This window comes from Stigmatopora argus, chromosome 15, assembly GCF_051989625.1.
Source record: "Stigmatopora argus isolate UIUO_Sarg chromosome 15, RoL_Sarg_1.0, whole genome shotgun sequence".
NCBI classification, from domain to species: domain Eukaryota; kingdom Metazoa; phylum Chordata; class Actinopteri; order Syngnathiformes; family Syngnathidae; genus Stigmatopora; species Stigmatopora argus.
Genome location: NC_135401.1, coordinates 16,582,618 through 16,602,155, shown reverse-complemented (window position 1 = coordinate 16,602,155; position 19,538 = coordinate 16,582,618). Strand labels below are relative to the sequence as shown.

The window sequence follows — 19,538 nt, the reverse complement described above, 5'->3', positions numbered from 1 at the left end:
GCTTAAATACAAATACTGGAGCTTTTTAGACATCAGAACCGGGCACGGAGTATCATTTTCCCGGGAAAAAGACAGCGATGAACGTCGTCGATACGTCCATACGCGAAACAGCAAATATAGCAGTAAAATGGGGTAAAATCCATTTCCTAGCAGCATTTATTGATTAAATACAAATACTGGAGCTTTTCAGACATTACAAGCCAGGGGGTTGATTTCCCCGGGAAAAGACAGCGATGGACGACAATGTCGAAACGGCAAAAATGCACTAAAATGGGGTAAAATCCACTTCTGAGCAGCATTTAGTGATTAAATACAAAAATTTGGGAGCTTAAATACAAACACCGGAACTTTTCAGATATCAGAACTTGGCCAACAATTAAAATATTATTTAGGAATATAGCCATATTTTACTCACCAAAAATCCTTTTTAACTGTAAACAATATCCATCCTCCTTTCTTTCTTCCTTCTTTTATATTGCCATCAAAGCTAATGCTGAAAGTCGAGCCTGTCCTGTCGTATTTCTGGCATAGTCCGTCTTGAAAATGGCTTTAAATCAACACAACAATATATTGCGTGTGCAGTTCGCTCCAAATACAGTTTGGTAGCTATGGCTAATCACTAGCCAATCATAGTTGGTGAAAGCGATGACGTATCCTTACACCTGCGACAAGGGAATGACGTATCCCTACGCCTGCAACAAGGCAATGACGTATCCCTACGCCTGCGACAAGGCAATGACGTATCCCTACGCCTGCGACAAGGGAATGACGTATCCCTACGCCTGCAACAAGGCAATGACATATCCCTACACCTGCGACAATGGATTGTGGTGTTGCCGACTCGAAATCTGATTGGTTAAAGCAACAGTCTTATTGACGCTTGTTTAATGCAGCAGAGCCCTCAGAACTGATTGTGAAGGCGTGGAAGCAGATTTCTGACCCTGGCAACAAATAATGGCTGAAATGTGATTGGTTAAATGCTTCAATATGAAAAAACACATCAGGAAGCAGTGCAACCAGGGGGAGTTTGGACAATTTGGAATTATTTAATAAGTATTGATGGCCAAAATATAATATATGATTCAGATATTTCTTAGGCCAGCAGAAAAGGCCTTGAAGGCCCTGACGGCCCGCCACTAATAAAAGGTTACTTTATAGTTACAGAACAGTAATCTAAAGGAAGGAAGATGTTACAGATTATAGTACTGAATAGTGACCAGTTAACGACATCTAGTGGTTCATCATTGTAGCACGTTCTCAGTCTACACATAATGCTATGCGCTGTTGTGCTTGTATTCAATTCAATAAAGACACGATCACGAGGTAATAAAATGATTCCACAACCGTCAATGGCCGAATGTCCATGACGCGTGGGTGGCTCACGGGAGCTCCACTCCGTCGCGCTTGCCGAGTGGAATAGGCGGGGGGAGTCTCATTCGACTCGGAGTTGGAACCATCAAGATTAACGAGCTCCGGGTCATCCCTGTTCTCAAACATATCCGAGTCTGAGTCCCATTCAAAAGAAAAATGTTTATCCGTAGAGGAAGGCGGAAGCAGCGATGAGTGTCCCGTGGGGGAGTAACGAGGAAGATGCGCGAGCGGGCAGGCAGGCATGGGGTTGACGGTGGTCGGGTGACGGGCCGGTCGTCGTCGGCGTGAACACCGAGGACGATGGCCTACTGGCGGCTCGCAGGGAAAAGCCCAGTGAGCGATCCCACACCGTAGATATGATCCTGCTGGGTCCATTATTGGTGGGCGTCTTCTGTCTTGTTTAAAGTTGGCTGCTGCGAAGTTGAACCCAAGATGCAGGAAAAAAGATTGTCAAATTGCTCGTGCAAAATGTAGGCTTTTTAATCACAAAAATCGGAGAATACAAAAGTGACAAAATAAACCAGGGACACGCATACCAACAAAAAGGGCAGGAACATGACTTACTGGACGGGACACACAATGTCTTCTGTGTCTGTCTTGCTATTGCAACCAAGGAAATTTCCCGAATACGGGATGAAATAAAGTTTTAATCTAGTCTAATCTAAAGGTAGCAATACTCCCACGGCAGACATCACCAAACACTACTTATATACACACAAATGTCTGATAAAAAAACTCAAAACAGCAGGCTACGAGTGGAGGGGAAAACACTCGCACGCATACACACCTCCAAACACCTCCACCAAAATTCCACCAAAACATGACAATTCTAAAGCAATCCAGAACGCCTTGAATTCTACTTTGCAGTGCCTTTTTCCAAATTAAAATATCACTGATCAAATATTTGTTTCACAGATGTCATGGCTTGGCCAGGAAAAGGAAATTCCAGTGTTTGGAGATGGCACCAACATTGTCCCCACGATTCATGTCAGTGACCTTGCAAGGTTGGAGACAAGAACAATACACACCTCAATAAATATGCTTTCTAGATTTTTCGATGGGTAGATAGTTTAATGACAAATATTTTTCTCACTGCATTCAAATGTTTTAAATTACAACAAAGGCAACTGTCAACACTAATGGGATCATATCACAAATATTTTCTGTTCAAAGGGTTCAGAGGTAACAGACAATGATTTCCACTCTCATCCTTGTTATTCATTCACTTTCTGAACCGCTTTGAACGGGGGGTACTGCCTATCCCAGCTGACTTCGGGCCAGAGAGAGTGGACACTCTGAATCGGTGGCCAGCCAATTGCATGGCACAAGGAGACGGACAACCATGTGCACTCACACCCATACCTAGGGGCAATTTAGAGTGTCCAATCAGCCTACCATGCATCTTTTTGGAATGTGGGGGGAAACCGGAGTACCCAGCCAGGCCCGGCTCTCTGTGTTCCCCACGACAGACTGGCGACCAGTCCAGGGCATTGTTCCCTCTAAACTGCGCATGTGTGCAAATGGCTACTACTCTCGTGCTCTCCGCGCACAGCAAGCAAATGCAGCGGACAAAATCAAATCCAACCTGAATTGTAAAAAAATTAACACATTACAATTTTTTTTCTGTGCCATTTTGCAATGCAACTCAGAGAGTAGCAGCCTGTCACTGACAAACAACAAGAAACAATAATTACTGATAAAACTTTGACTAACACTGTGTCCATCCATTGATATGATGCGGTTCACGTAGCGTGTTTACTTCCGCATCATGAGTAAATGTTAATGTTGGGGTTATTCTGGGATGTTATTATAGGTTCATTAATCATTAATAGGTATAGGAGCTATATTTTAATTTGGGCTATATTTTAAATTGGGACCGAGCAAGCTCGAGGACACTTCCCCCCACAGCTGTTTTCGAGGACATTTAATTGTTTTTAGGACACCATGTTCCAGGAGGACTGTTGATCTGAGTTAGCAATGAAGATCTACGAAGGACTCTTAAATTGCTTTGATTTGGATTCCGGCAGATGGCGATAATCGAATCAACTTCCGAAAATACTCGCATATTGTTTAAAAATGCTGTCGCTCTGTTTAACTTATATGCTTATTTGTGCCAATTCTTACGCAGTTGTTATTTGGTTAGCTTATGCAATTGTTTGAATCAGATTACCTTAAGTGTTTTGATTATGTGCCGACTAAATGGACAGAGGAGGATGCCGTTTCTTCAGAATATCCCTGACGAGGACGAAGCCAGGGGACTGATTCTCCTTGCAAGTTTGTAGCTAGAGTATGTAAATGATGTCTCTCTGTTTTTATTAAAGTATATATATATATATATATATATATATATATATATATATATATATATACATATATATATATATATATATATATATATATATATATATATATATATATATATATATATATATATATATATATACATATATATATATATATACATATATATATATATATATATATATATATATATATATATATACATACATATATATATATATATATATATATATATATATATATATATATATATATATATTAATAAACCTAGCATTTGGTCCTTCGAGAGCTGGGGTCAACACACCGATCAGGAATCCGGGCGCTACGGATCGATATCTGGAAAAGTCCGTGCGCACGGCATCTGATACCCTTTGCGGGCTGGATTATTCGACGGAGCGCCTCGATTCTCGACGGTTGAAGACTATTCCGACAAAGAGAGACATCTGAGGACATCTCTGGTGACTCCGCATGAAATGTCTGCATGTTGCGACGGAGGCTCCAAATGCGCAAAAGGGGCATTTCATGTGATGGTCTTTTTTGAGAAATTAGACTCGCGTCCTGGGGACGGCGATTTTGGAAATCCTGTGTATACTAGTCACTAGCAGGTACACACGAGTGTGGGTCTATACAATTGGGTAATCAACGTTGTGCGGAGGTTGTGTGTGTAGTTTTGGTTGTGTGTGTAGTTTTTATAAAGCCTAAGGAGAAACAAAAGAAAAAGTTACTGCGAGATTGCACACAAACCCACTCCAAAATGGGTGGCTCGAATAATAAATCGGCTAGAGACGACGATCCAAAAATGCGTCTGCCGTGTAAGGATTGGAAATTTGTTGAAAATCAGAGCGCTTTTGGGATTAGACATCTAAATTTATGGATAAATAAATATGGTTTAGCTGGCCATCTTAATATGCATAAAATTCTGGTTCTACAGGATAAAATATGCGCTAAGCATGGAGGAAACCTTAGCAAAATGGAGCAAGAGGGATATGATGATACCAAATATTGGTTCTTGATGGTAAAAGAACGTTGTGATGAAAGTGTTAAGTCGGTTGAAGGAAAGGGGAATGAGCATGTTGATAACGCTGGGGCTGGACACACAGAGCGGGCTGGAAAAAGAGAGGAACCGGAAGGGGCATTGTCGGGGGAGACGCGATTGTATCCGCCGGTACCCCATCTGACAAATATGCACGACCGGTTGACCAGGTCAGGGGGCCCCGTGGGGAAATGGTCAATAATGTGGGGAAAAACGCTATTCCCCCTGGCTGGGGCGCTGCGAATGAGTGACATTTTTCTTGAATAATATCCCATGATCGAGACACAGCAAATTTGGATGGCCGCGTTAAAAAGTGATTGGCATGCTGAAGAAGTTCTAAAGAGAAAAGGGAAGAAAAAGGGGGGCACCCTCTACTGAGGAAGGAATGTTTTTACCAAAATAAGGAATGGGAGCGGAGGAATTTTTAAAAAGATAGATAAGGCCTGTTGGATCTGTGGTAAATCGGGGCATATATCGCGTGATTGCCCGGACAAAAGGGTCTTTAAAAACAAGGAATGCCTGCTCAAAATGATTTGAATGAGGATTTTGGATATGAGGATGTTGAGCTAAATTTAATGGAAACACTAGCATTTGATTTGGTTAAACTAGAGATTACATTTTTTGTGAATTGGAATTCAATTGGAGTTTTTGTGTGATGCTGGAGCTTGTAAAATGGCAATTACAATGGTTATTTCCAGGTGCTAGACATACTTTGTTAATAGTACATTGATTGGCTGCGTTAGTTACGCGTTATGCGTAGGTGCCTGTGTTTTGCAGGTTATCATATAGCTAACGGTTTGGTGGAGCTCCTGTCGACCCTTTATCATGGTGAAACGAGCCACGGTAAAAAAGATGTGAAATGGCTGTCGGAGTATTAAAAATAGAAGAACAAGCGGTGAAATTGGGTGAGAAAGCTTTCTTCTGCAAAACATGCATCGATGCTCAAGATGTAACCAGGTTTTCCGATGGAAAAACACTGCGTATAAATGGAAGCTTGAGTATCTCAAGTGATACATTTATTTAAAAGAGAATGAAAAGTTAAATTGTATTATGACTAGATCACTTATGGGTAGTAGACATGCACCTGCCTATGGCAGGTGTGATACAAGTGTGTGCCCATACCGAGCATTTATAATGTTGCTCACACTGGTCATCCCTGTGCTCATGAAAAATTAGAGAGAACATTGGTATAGGTTGTAGTCTGCCTTTCGCCCGAAGACAGATGGGTTAGGCTCCAGCAAGAAGAAGTGGAACAGTAGATTAGTGATTAGCTAGACCACCTCAAAAATATGAGACCAGGGTTAGGGGTGTTATGTATTCTCGGCGGCGGAGCGGACACCGATGAGCATGAAATCAGGCAACAAATATTACATACATTTCTTAGCAGTTTAATTGTAATTGTGGGAAATGCAAAAACAAAACCTTACAAACTAAAAACTGGGTAAACTAAACACAAACAAACTAACTGACTGGGGAAGGAAGACACACACCGACATAACCTCCAAAATGAAACAATACTACCACACAGACTGACAATAAAACTGTCTTTAAATACACAGACAGGGGTTGACAAGACAATTCCAAACATCCGGGGAAGGAATAACAGGAGGAAAACATAAGCGAGGAGGTCGGCGTAGGGTTGACGGCAAGTGGGTGACAGGCTGGCCACCGTTGGCGTTCACGCCGACGTCGATGGCGTTCACACCGACGTCGATGGCGTGCACGCCGATGTCGATGGCGTTCACGCCGACGTCGATGGCCTCCTGTCGACTCCCCGGGAGGAAACCAGTGGGTGATCCCATACTGAAGCTGGGTCCATTTTTGGTGGGAATCTTCCGTTATTTATTCTTAATGGCGGACCGGAGGACACCAGTGGTGGACCGTCAGGGCCTGCTGGCCTAAAAAAATATCTGAATCACAGACCGATGTTAATTATGTTTTGTCCATGAATACTTATTAAATAATTCCAAATTGTCAGTGATAGATTTATTATTAATACACTTTAATCAAAACAGGGAGACATCATTAACATACTCTGGCTACAACTTGCAAGGAAAATCACTCCCAACTCACCTTCGTCCAGGATGATTCTAAAGAAACGGCATCTTCCTCTGTCAATTTAATCAGCGCATAATCAAAACATTTAAGGTAATCTGATTCAAACAATTGCATAAGCTAACCGAATAACACCATTAAGGTAAAAAAACAACTGCTCATATTAGATTGGAACCAAAAACACCTGCGTAAGAATTTGCACAAGTAAGCATACAAGGTGACCCGAGCGGATCGGAAACCAAAACAACTGCGTAAGAATTTGCACGAATAAGCATAATAATTTCTTTATAAAGTAAACAGAGCGACCGTATTTTTAAGCAATAATGCGAGTATTTTCGGAAGTTGATTCGATTATCGCCATCTGCCGGAATCCAAGTCAAAGCAATTCAAGAATCCCTTGTAGATCTTCATTGCCAACTCAGATCAACAGTCTCGGCCTGGAACATGGTGTCCTGTTCAGTCAATAGTCCTGAAAACAATTAACTGGCCTCGAAAGCAGCTGTCGGGGGAAAGTGTCCTCACAAATTAAATTATAACTTAATTACCTATTAAATGCGTAATGAACATATAGTAACATCCCAGAATAAACCCAACAGTCAGTGAGCTTCCTTTCATTGCTTTTCCCCTGGTTGCACTGCTTCCAGATGTGTTTTCATAATTAAGCATCTAACCAATGACATTTTAGCCATTATTTGTTGCCAGTGTCAGAAATCTGCCCAGAGGCCTTCACAATCAGTTCGGCAGGCTCTGCTGCATAAAACAATTGTTGATAAAACTGTTGCTTTAACCAATGATATTTCGAGTTGACGACACCAATGCCTTCTCGCAAGCGTAGGGATATGTCCTCCTTTTCACCAACAATGATTGGCTAGTGATAGAGTGGACTAGCCAGAGCTACCAAACTGTATCTCAGGGGTGTCAAACCGGCCCTCAAAGGGCCGCAGTGGGTGCAGGTTTTCATTCCAACTCAACAAGAGGATACCTTTTGCAAGTGTAATCAGTTAATTAAAGTCAGGTGCTACTTATTTTAGAAGACACCTGATTGGTTAAAATATCGGTACTGGATCGGTTGGAACAAAGACCAGGACCCACTGCGGCCCTCGGCGGAATCGGTTTGAGACATGTGCTGTATCTGGAGCGAGCTGCACAAGCAAATATATTGTTGTGTTGATTTAATAGTCGTTTTGTCGACCCACAATGGCTGAAGGAGGAGAAGAAATGGATTTGTTTGCAGATTTACTGTCAAAGCCATTTTCAAGACGGACTTTTCAAGAAAAGCTGGACATCATTAAGAAAGGTCGTACAACTCCGAAGCAAGCAAGCCTGTCACAACCGGGAACGAACATTTTCATCACAAAATCAAATAAAAACGTATGCCAGAAATACGACAGGACAGGCTCAACTTTCAGCACTAGCTTCGATTGGGATAGAAAAGAAGGAGGAAAGAAAGGAGGATGCATTTTATGTACAGATAAAAAGGATTTTTGGTGAGTAAAATATGGCTATATTCCTAAATAAAATTTCAATTAGATGAGGTAATTATTGATGCTTATTTATAGGTGTCGCAGCTGTAGGAATAGAGAAGGTGTTTTTGCACAAATGCACTCTTTCTGAAGGGAACTACACATTTATCTCAAGAACCAACTCTTGTTGATCTGGTGATTTTTTTTTACAAATTCTTGCAGTTGAGGAGGATGGATACATCGCATCACTCCCCCGAGTGGATCACTTACCTCTCACTGTCTCTCACTTACCTTCAGTCAGCCAGTAGGACGCAGATTACCGCCCAACGTCTTTTCATGTTACCTCGCCGCGAAGTTATTACACAGAAGGGATTGTGTGTCGTGTTACTGCAAGTTTAGAGTCCTGATGGATGTGGGAAAAAACTGTCCTTAAGCCTATTTGTCCACACTTTGTGAGACCTATAGCATCTGCCAGAGAGCAGCAGCTGGAACAGGTTGTGACCAGGGTGGTATGGGTCCCTGACAATGTTCCTGGCTCTGCTGAGGTAACGAGGGCTGGCAATGTCTTCCAGTGAGGGCAGAGAGCAGCCGACGATCTTCAGAGCAGTGTTAATCACTCTCTGCATGGCCTTTTTGTCTGCTGCCGTGCTTCCAGCATACCACACTATGATGCAGTATGCCAGGATGCTCTCCACAGTGGCTCTATAGAAGGCTACCAGAAGCTTAGTGTCCAAGTTGTTCCTCCTGAGTACCCTGAGGAAATGGAGTCGTTTCTGGGCCTTTTTCACTACTGCCGTGGTGTATGTAGACCAGGAGAGCTTATCCGTGACGTGGACCCCCAGGAATTTAAAGGACTGGACCCTGTCTACACATATTCAATTTATGAGGAGTGGGGCCAGATCTGTTCTGTTTGCGAAAGTCCAGGATTATTTCTTTAGTTTTTGTAGTGTTCAGTGTGAGATTGTTCACTGAGCACCACAAAGACAGTTTGTTGATCTCATCTCTGTAGGCCGACTCATCCCCTCCTGTGATGAGTCCGACCACTGGTGTCATCGGCAAATTTGATGATGGAGTTAGACTGGTGGGTTGGTGTACAGTCACAGTTCACAGACCGCATTACCAGTCTCACTTCCTGAAACTTCACTGTACTGCTGCAGGGTGGTGGTGGGGTATTGAGACTGGGTCTGATTTGTCAGTCTCAAAGCAGGCAAAGAAATGGTTCAGTTCCTCAGCTAGTGAGGCATCTGTGTTAACAGACATGTTATTGTCATTGTAATTGGTAGTATGTCGCATTCCCTGCCACATTTTCTTTGGGTTATTTCCTGTTAAGTGCTCCTCAATTTTCTTTGTAAATGCTGCCTTGGCCCTTTTGAATGATTTTTGATGAAGAACTATTTAGGCAGTATGTCTTGTGTAATATGATTATTGCAGTGGCGGGCCGTGCATTTCACACCTGGGCCTTCAGTAGTGCTACAGTTGTGGTCAAAGGTTTACATACACTTGTGAAGAACATAATGTCATGGCTCTCTTGAGTTTCCAGTTATTTCTACAACTCAGAATTTTCTCTGATAGAGTGATTGTAACAGATACTTCTTTGTCACAAAAAACATTCATGAAGTGGGGTTCTCTTATGACTTTATTAAGGGTTAACGGAAAAAGTGATCAAATATGCTGGGTCAAAAATATACATACAACAACACGAATTAGCAATTTTGGTGACATAGAAAGTTGTGTCAGTGAAATGAGCTTCATAGCATGACCTCTTAACTTCTTGTGAGTGATTATGAGTGACTACAGCTGGTGACTTCTCTGAGCCCATTTAACGCCCACAAACACTACAATGGGAAAGTCAAAGGAGCTCAGCATGGATCTGAAAAAGCGAATCCATGACTTGAACAAGTCAGGAAAGTCAGCCATTTCAAAGCAGCTGCAGGTCCCAAGAGCAACAGTGCAAACAATTGTTTGTAAGTATAAAGTGAATGGCACTGTTTTGTCACTGCCATGATCAGGAAGAAAACGCAAGCTATCACCTGCTGCTGAGAGAAAATTGGTCAGGAGGGTGAAGATGCAATCGAGAATCACCAAAAAGCAGATCTGCCAAGAATTAGAAGCTGCTGGAACACAGGTGTCAGTGTACACAATCAAGCGTTTTTTGCATCTCCATGGACTGAGAGGCTTCCGTGCAAGAAGGAAGCCTTGCTCCAGAAGTGGCACCGTAAGGCTCGACTGAAGTTTCCTGCTGATCACATGGACAAAGATAAGACCTTCTGGAGGAAAGTTCTGTGGTCAGACGAAAAATAAATCGAACTGTTTGGCCACAATGCCCAGCAATATGTTTGGAGGAGAAAAGGTGAGGCCTTTAACCCCAAGTACACCATGCCTACTGTCAAGCACGGTGGTGGTAGTATTATGCTGTGGGGCTCTTTTTGGCTGCCAATGGAACTGGTGCTTTACAGAGAGTAAATGGGATAATGAAGAAGGAGGAATAACTTCAAATTCTTTAAAATAACCTAGTCATCAGCAAAAAGATTGGGTCTTGGGCACAGTTGGGTGTTCCAACAGGACAATGACTCCAAACACACATCAAAAAATGGAATGGCTAAATCAGGCTAGAATTTAGGTTTTCGAATGGCCTTCCCAAAGTCCTGACTTAAACCCCATTGAGAACTTAAGGACAATGCTGAAGAAACAAGTTCATGTCAGAAAGCCATCAAATTTAAGTAAACTGCACCAATTCTGTTAAGAGGAGTGGTCAACGTTTCAACTAGAAGCTTGCCAGAAGCTTGTGGGTGGCTACCAAACGTGCCTAATTGAAGTAAAAATGGCCAAGGTACATGTTACCAAATATTAGCGCTGCTGTATGTATATTTTTGACCCAGCAGATTTGATCACTTTGTTTCGTTTCACCCATAATAAAGTCATAAAAGAACCAAACTTCACAAATGTTTTTTGTGACAATGAAGTATCCGTTCCAAACAGTCCAACCGAAAAAAAACCAGAGTTGTAGAAGTAACTGGAAACTGGGCAGGCAGGAACTTGACGGGCAAGAACTTGACCGGCACAGACTTGACGGGCAGGGACTTGACGGGCAGGGACTTGACGGGCAGGGACTTGACGGGCAGGGACTTGACGGGCAGGGACTTGATGGGCAGGGACTTGACGGGCAAGAATTTGATGGTCAGGGACTTGAGGGGCAGGAACTCGGATAGAAATAACAGGGTCTCCTCGGTTTTAGTAGGTGTTGTTCACGTCAATTGCAGGAATGCAGACTAAAAATAACCCAATATCTTCAGGTAGCTCTCCAGTCAGCTTGGGTGAATGATTTTAGGGATTGTGGTAAAATTACCACATTGCAGAAAACTGTAGAAAATTAGCAGAATTTGACAAGCTCATTAGAAAAATGATTTCATTGTCAATTAGACTTACATTACATGTACTGTTATTCATTTGTTTTCTTATATAATAATAATTTTGAATACTCATCTCATCAAATATTGTTAGAACATTTTTCTTGCCACCCAGGACTTTTGTATGCACCCTCAGCATCTGTTCAACTTGTCCTATGGACTGTACAAGCGTGTTCCCTCGGTAGTTGCCCTAATGTAGCCATAGTGTCTGATTGGGAAAATGATTCTCACATTTACTTTAGCTTTCTATTTTGTTTCTGTTATTAGAGTCATTAGAAAAATTATTGAGCAACAACCCCAACCCTATTACTTGGTAGCTGTGGACTGTTCCAACAACACTATGGAGGATATTGTTAAGGTAAGTAGGTACATATAAAACCCTACTGTTTAATTAACACATAATACATGATTGGGAGCAACAGCCCTTTCAATCAGAACTCGACAAGTGTCCTTTTTAAATACTTTTGTGTTCGGTACATATTCATACCCTGGGATGTTCTTTTTTTGTTCTCAAAGATTAGATTAGGTTAATCTTTATTCATCCCACATTCGGGAAATTCAGTTTGTAGCAGTAGCAAGCACAGACACAGGAAAAGACAATGTAGACCTAGATAAAGATTGAACCACACACAGAAAGCCAACACAAGGTTAGGACCTTCTGCAGACTGAGGTTGAGGTTGAAAATATGCAGAATCACTCTTCCAAGCTGATCCACACAGTCCTTCAGTAGTCTGGAGCTGATCTTCAGGACCAGGACCCTTTCTGGCCTGAATGGTTCCACAAATGTCCAGGACTAGCATAAAGAATCTAAGCTAATAGAACAATGACACGCGATGGGTCGAGTCGAGTCATAAAGGTCGTGAAAACATTAAAGTAAAATGTATAAGGTACAATGTAAAGTATAAAGAAAAGTACAGTGGTACCTCGAGATACGAGCTTAATTCGTTCCGGGATTGAGCTCGTATGTCGATATTCTCGTAATTCGAACGAAGGTTTCCCATTGAAATGAACTAAAAACAAATTAATTCGTTCCAACCCTCTGAAAAAACACCAAAAACAGGATATTGGATTGGAAAAAATGTTTTATTTCTTCTAAGCTACTGCCACCGGTTGCCACTTGAGCAGCGCCATCTGGCTAATTCCCATCTTTAGTCCTAAGTAGGTACAAGATAAACAATAACATACACTAGACACATACAGGTAGCACAATTTTAGACAGCTTCATGATCGCAATTTTGTTCGTCTAACAGCCAGGCTTTAAGATGATTGGCGAAGAGTTTCAGAGAGTTCACTTATGTTAATTGGTGTTAAGTTCCAGGTATGTGGGGCGCAGACAGAGAAGGTGCTTTGGCTGAAAGCACTCTTTTTGAAGAGAACTACACAGTCACCTCTAGAGCAAGCCCTTGTTGTTGCGTTGGAATTATTGTGTACAACATTTTGCATTGGAGGAGGAGCATTTATGTTGGAAGATTTTGTAGACTAAGGTGGCATCTGCATATTTAACATTATTGTTCCAGTTCAGGCATTTGGGCTTCTTCGGACAAAAATGTTGGGGTTGCTGTTTTTTTTGTCGCTCTTTTTGAGAAGTACATACAGGCAGTCTTAGATATGTTTAAATATAGTTGAGATTTTTCAAGCCAGTTACTGACGCTCGTCGTTGCATCTGTGAGTCCCTGTACAGCATGTTTTTTGTCTTTAGCGTGGACATCATCAGCATTCATTTGGCAAGTGGCAGTTGAAGGACAGCAGCTTGGCAGATCATTTATGTAGAGACACTAAGAACAGTGGGCCTAGCACTGATCGTGTGGTACCCCAAGACTGTTATTTCGCAAAGTAGATTTTGTGTTTTGTATCCTGTTCTCAACTCATCATTTTAAGTCTATATGCAAATGAACAAGTGGGTGTCACAAAAGGCATGTCCTGCAGCAAGCCTTGCCAAAAAAAGGAGATGAGTTGAGAACAAAAGGGGCAGACCCCAGAACTGTGAGGCCAATGCGCTAACCACTCAGCTGCTGGGCCACCTCTTAATCAAGTTTGTTATGTAAAGGTACTTTTAAGTCCACTTTTAAGACTGCAAATGAACAAGCAGGTGTCACTCAAGTCATGTCCTATAGCAAGGAGATGAGTTGACAACTAAAGGTGCAATCTTCCCTTGCCCATCTCAACAGTCAGGAACAAAGCAACCATTACATCCCCTTTTGCCCCCCCAAGCCCCCATAGGTAATTGAATTAGTTATGTAGACTTGTTTTTCCTACACAGCTAACAAAGGATTGTAAATTCCACAGATGTCCATACTCCAAATGAAAATATAGCTAAAAGCCTACCGACAGGTATACATTATTTGAAAGCAATGAAAGAATAAATGTGACTCTAAGAAATATTTCTCTTTGCTATTCCATCTTCACAAGTAGGACATGGATAATTTTCAGCCTTTGATCAAGTCCGGTCATCTTTGCGATGTGAAAAGACTGACATCTACATGTATTTTATGTTAATGTTTCCGGTTGTAAATTCATATATTATTTTGTTTTCTTCAGACCATTACCTGTGCACTAGGATTGGGGAAAATTTGCAGAAAGCCATTTGAAGAGGCCTTCCTACAACAAGACCTGAGTGTAGGTTGCAAACAAAAATATTTTTCATATCAACAATCGTATGTTTTCCAGAGAGTTCCAAACACAAAATTTCTATCAGAATTTATGAACTTACAATAATAATATGATAGAAAACAATTGTTTAAAGGTGTTGTTAGGTTTATCCTGTTATGAACGGGGGGTGAAGACCCCAAAGCAGGCGAGGGCTGCGAGTCTGGTTCCCGAATCTTTATTAGAATGATCCAAGTGAAAGGCCAGGCACCAGAGGGGATGGCGTCGGCGTGTCGTTAGGCGTATCCGTGGTCGTGGAGGCCGAGCGTAGTCGGAATCCTGGGAGCAAAACAAGAGGTCGTATATCAATGAAGGAAGGTGAGAAAATACAAGAGGGTACGTCACTGTGAGCAGATCAGACGATCCCGCAGCGTGGTCCTGTTCAAGGTGGCCTTAAATACTCCTCACTGGCTAATGACTCACACCTGGCAGCCCTCGAGTCATTAGAGGCAGGGCCTGTGGTTGGGTGGCGGGCGCAACCAGCCACCAATCTCGTCTGGGGCCTGACATATCCTTAGGTATTTCCAAACTCAGCTTTCAATAAAAAAGGCATCTGTAGTCACATCTCCATTTAATTCTTGCAAGAAGAGAATACATCCACCCGCTCGTCCGGTCAAGATTATTCTAACAACTCGAAGTCCGTTTCCATTTAATTCTTGCAAGAAGAGAATACATCCATCCGCTAATTTATTCATAAGATTTTAACGCCATGCCCCACAGAAGTCTAAACATTCGTAGAGTCTCACAACAATTTTGTACAGTTCTCAAAACAATTTTAGGTCTTGTCGAGTCTTCCCAAAACAGTGCATGGTTCCCAAGAGCGCTTGTTGTGAGACCATCTTCCGAAGCCGAAAACAGTTCGCAGTTCCCAAGAGCACTTGTTGTGAGACCTCTCCATGCCCAAGGCCATTCCCTGTCCTCTTGATGTGAACCACAGTCCTTACTTTAGCAAGAGATGCATTAAAATGTCTTTTATTAATGCCAATAACTAACATAAAAGCACAGCGATCAACACACATATATATATATATATATATATATATATATATATATATATATATATATATATATATATATATATATATATATATATAGTTTAATATTGTTACACATTTAGGATGAGCATTACTATTCCTAATAAGCAAATATATTGATTAATATTGTAAGCATTTTTGTAATAAGGATTTATATTCCTAAATAAGCATTGCAAACACATTTATAATAATGATTACTCCAACAGGTGTCAAATTAAGTTTTGGCTACAACACGAATTTGTGCAGAAACTTCCATGATTTTTGCTGAAATATATACCAACATTTCAAATTGCCAAATTTGGTTTAAAATGGGGGTGTGCAAGATAATTTAGTTTTAACAAAACCATATTTTAAAAAGAATCGTAATACTTCAAAAAATTTAAGGGGTAAATTATATATAATATTATATGGGCAGCAGGTGTCGAGTGGTTAGCGCGTCAGCCTCACGTTCTGAGATTGAGTGTTCAATCCCAGGTTTGGACCTTTCTGTGTGGAGTTTGCATTTACCGCATTTTCTCGCATGTAAGCCTTATTTGTGGATCAAAAAATAATGACTGAATCCAGGGTAGGGCTTATACACGAATAAATTAGACTGCACGAAACTGTAAAGACAAAAGGCCATAATGCAAGACAATGCGGCTGATACAGTTATTTATTTCAAAATAGGCACAAGATACACAGATAAAACGCTAAACAAAATGTATTTTGACTTCTATGAATGAAATTCAAGAAAAAAAAACGTATCTTGCATAAAACATGAAAAAACTCACTTGTGCCTGCCACTGCTCGCTCAGGGCGTCACCATCTTACCATAGTTAAACCTGCTCTGGCTGGCCAGATGCGAGTAGCCTTGATATGTGTTCACCATGTCAGAACATCCCAATAGTTGTTAAGCCTGATCGAAGGTCTTACAGAAGATCATTAAAATATCAGCCTTGATAACTGCGTAATGTATATCTCATGCCATTATTGCACCCAGAGACCTGGTGAACGCTAGACCACTACACACACCTCCTGGTTGTACTGCTCACGTTACTTCCGTTTTGAATTTGTAATTATGAAACAAAATAATAGTTCCGTTTTTTCGAAAGTGACAACTATTGCAGTAAAATTAACCATTGAAAAAAAATTGATATTTGGAATTTTTTTAGCAATATGGCCGCCACAACATCTTAAGCTTCTGGTAAGAAAATTGTAATTCCTGTCATTAAAAAGCATCAAGTTCTCGTCCAAATAGTCTTATTTCTTTTGTCAAATTGAATAATTTGATATTTTGCATTTACAACATTTACAAAGATAGGCATATTAACTTCCTTATGATATTGATAAACAAATGACAATCCGCAGTATCTCAGAAATACCATGGGCGATGATTTTTCTTGAGATTTTCCCTTCAGAGTAACACATTTGTCCTCCCTATTAAAACCATGAATATGGAGTTGAAAACCGTGAATCAGGGGACAGCTTATAAGAGAGAAATTGTAAGATTCAACAATTTTAAGGCAATTTTAAGGGTGCGGCTTATCCGCGGAGGTGGCTTATATGCGAGAAAATACAGTACTCCCCAGCATTGCATGGGTTTTCTCCGAATACTCCAGTTTCCTCCCACATCTATAAAACATGTTTGGTGGGCTGGATGAACACTCTAAATTGGCCCTAGGTATGAATGCGAGCATCTCGTCCATCTCCTTGTACCGTGTGATTGGCTAGCTACCAATTCAGGGTTTCTCCCGCCTATTGCCCATAGTTGGCTGGGTTATGGTCCAGCGCTCCTTGCAACCTTTGAGGATAACCTGTACTAAAAATGTTTATGATACTATTTAATATATTTTTAAAGCATTTTTTGTTTATACATGATATTCCTAGGAGGCCCAGCGGCTTGAGTGGTTAGCACGTCGGCCTCACAGCTCTGGGATCCTGGGTTCAAATTCAGGTTGTTCCACCTATGTGGAGTTTATATGTTCTCCCTGGACTATCGTGGGTTTTCACCGGTTACTCAGGTTTCCTACCACTTTCCAAAGACATGTATAGTAGGCTGATTGGACACTCTAAATTGCCATTTGCGTGTGTGTACAAATGGTTGTCCGTCTGCTTGTGCCCTATGATCGGCTGGCCACCGATACAGGCCCTGGCCCTGGGATAGGCTCCAGCACACCGCACGAGCCTAGTGGTTCAGAAAATGAATGAATGAATGATTACGACACTGTGGTGGCATCTACAGTGTTTTATGCAGTGCTCTGTTGGGGATGCGGGAGCATGGAGAGGGACAGGAACAGGCTGAATAAGCTGGTCAGGAGGGCCAGCTCTGTTCTGGGCTGTCCTCTGGACTCTGTGGAGGAAGTGGGAGAGCGGAGAATGCTGACCAGGATAATGTCCATCATGGACAGCACCCCCTGCATGACTCTGTGGAGTCCCTCCGAAGCTCCTTTAGCAATAGACTGCGGCACCCTCATTGCAGGAAGGAGCACTTCCGCAGATCCTTCCTCCCATCAGCTGTCAGGCTCTTTAACAAAAAATGGCTGAGTGTTAAGACCTACCGTATGCATGCATGTACATTTATGTGTGTGTATATATGTGCTAAGCAACATGCTTATTCATTTATATATTTATTCATTAACTTACTTATTACCTATCTATTTATGTCTAAAATGCCTTTCCTATTCTTGCATCCTCACCCTCTTGGTACTGTGACAACGACATTTCCCGAATACGGGATGAATAAAGTTATCCAATCCAATTATCCTTTAATACAAATGTTGTACAGTGGACCTCTATGCTTGTACTTACGAGAGTTTCGGGTTATGAAACCCTTTGATATGAAAATTATTATTCCAAATACGATCCAAGTTACAAAATACACCAAAATGTCAATACATTTTTCCTAAGCGTCATTTTATTTTGAAATGTTCAACGAGTTGTCTCCCAATAACTCTCTTGTTTGGGGTTATGTCCCCCTTTGTAGGAATGGTAGGTGGATTACAGCCATATTGCCTTGCATTGATGAATATCAGGACCCGCTTCATCGTTTCATTCGCACCAATAACTTGAAATATGGAACAAGGTTTCTTTACCCACACAAAAAATAAATGAACAAAGGAGCACTTTTTAATGGGCCTGGCGTAAAATCAACTTAAGCGGTTCTATCTTTTTCTGGTTTGTTGGGCAGCTGAAGGCATCGTTAATCACTTTCAATTGTATTGATGTTCACATACCAGTCAACTTCTACGATTTCCCGTATTTTATATACATTTTTTGATCATTTGAAATTGTGTCTGCCGTAAACAATTTTGTACGGGAATTTTTTTAAGGTTTTTTTTATAAAACCGATCTCGATTTACCCATTTCACCTCTAATCTGGATCGTCTCAATCACGTCTCAATCACTGGTTTTCGACGAAAATGTAATCATCGACTGCTAATATTGTCATGCTTTAAGCATGATATGCACATGCGCATACCCCTTTCACACGCCCGCCTTTTTAGAATATCAGTTTAGCGCATCAGCAAGCAATGTACCCAGACAGTCAACCCTTCAGTGTCATATAGCGACATCTACAGAATCTTAAATTTAGTGCTTACAAAAGGTACCCACCAACTGATTGGGCAGCTTAAGGAACTCTGTTTTTTAATTCACCTATTGACCCTGCAATTATTAAAGTTCCATGCATATTTGTTTTCCAAAAGGACTCCAAACACAATGTGTTCTTATCTAAACAAATTATTGTCCAAGACAGAGGAGTCAAATACAGCGCGCTGGAGCAATTCTGTCCAATCCTATTCCTAGCTGGGATGTGAAAGAATGCTGTCTCTCTCCTGCAAGCGCCGTTATACAACTTGAAGACAAAAGAAAGGCCCATCCTCCTCCATCCGGTCAGCCGTCCATCATCTCGTGTCCTTCGTCCCAGGGCATGGGAGACCCAGCCGGGCCCTAGCCATGCCTTCCTATGCTTTTAGTCATTCCGCTGACGGGACCATCCTGTTTGTGTTATCGCCCTTCTCTTTATGGCCTCTCCTGCACGCCTCAGTGACCTTGGCTTCGAGATTCCCTGCTTGCGAAAACAGACAGATCTTTTGGAAATTAACAACTTAATGGTGGTTATTTGACTATTACTTCTACAGGGTAAATGTTACTTCCCTAACCCTAACCCATCCACTTTGGGGACATTTTTGACTTTTAAGTGCACCTTATGTGAGTTAATATGTGCCGTGTTGTTTTTGTACAGTTTATT

The 19,538-nt window shown here is 41.4% G+C and overlaps 1 protein-coding gene across 4 annotated transcripts in view; it reads left to right on the top strand.

Annotated features, from left to right (window-relative positions):
- The window catches only part of ak7b (adenylate kinase 7b), a 162,407-nt gene that overhangs the window by 25,385 nt on the left and 117,484 nt on the right, over window positions 1–19,538 (top strand). For all 4 annotated transcript variants that reach the window (XM_077620220.1, XM_077620219.1, XM_077620221.1 and 1 more), the window contains exons 7-9: window positions 2,287–2,375; window positions 11,898–11,988; window positions 14,169–14,246. In XM_077620220.1, coding sequence (XP_077476346.1) covers window positions 2,287–2,375; window positions 11,898–11,988; window positions 14,169–14,246 — 258 coding nt within the window. The remainder of the gene's footprint in view (window positions 1–2,286; window positions 2,376–11,897; window positions 11,989–14,168; window positions 14,247–19,538) is intronic.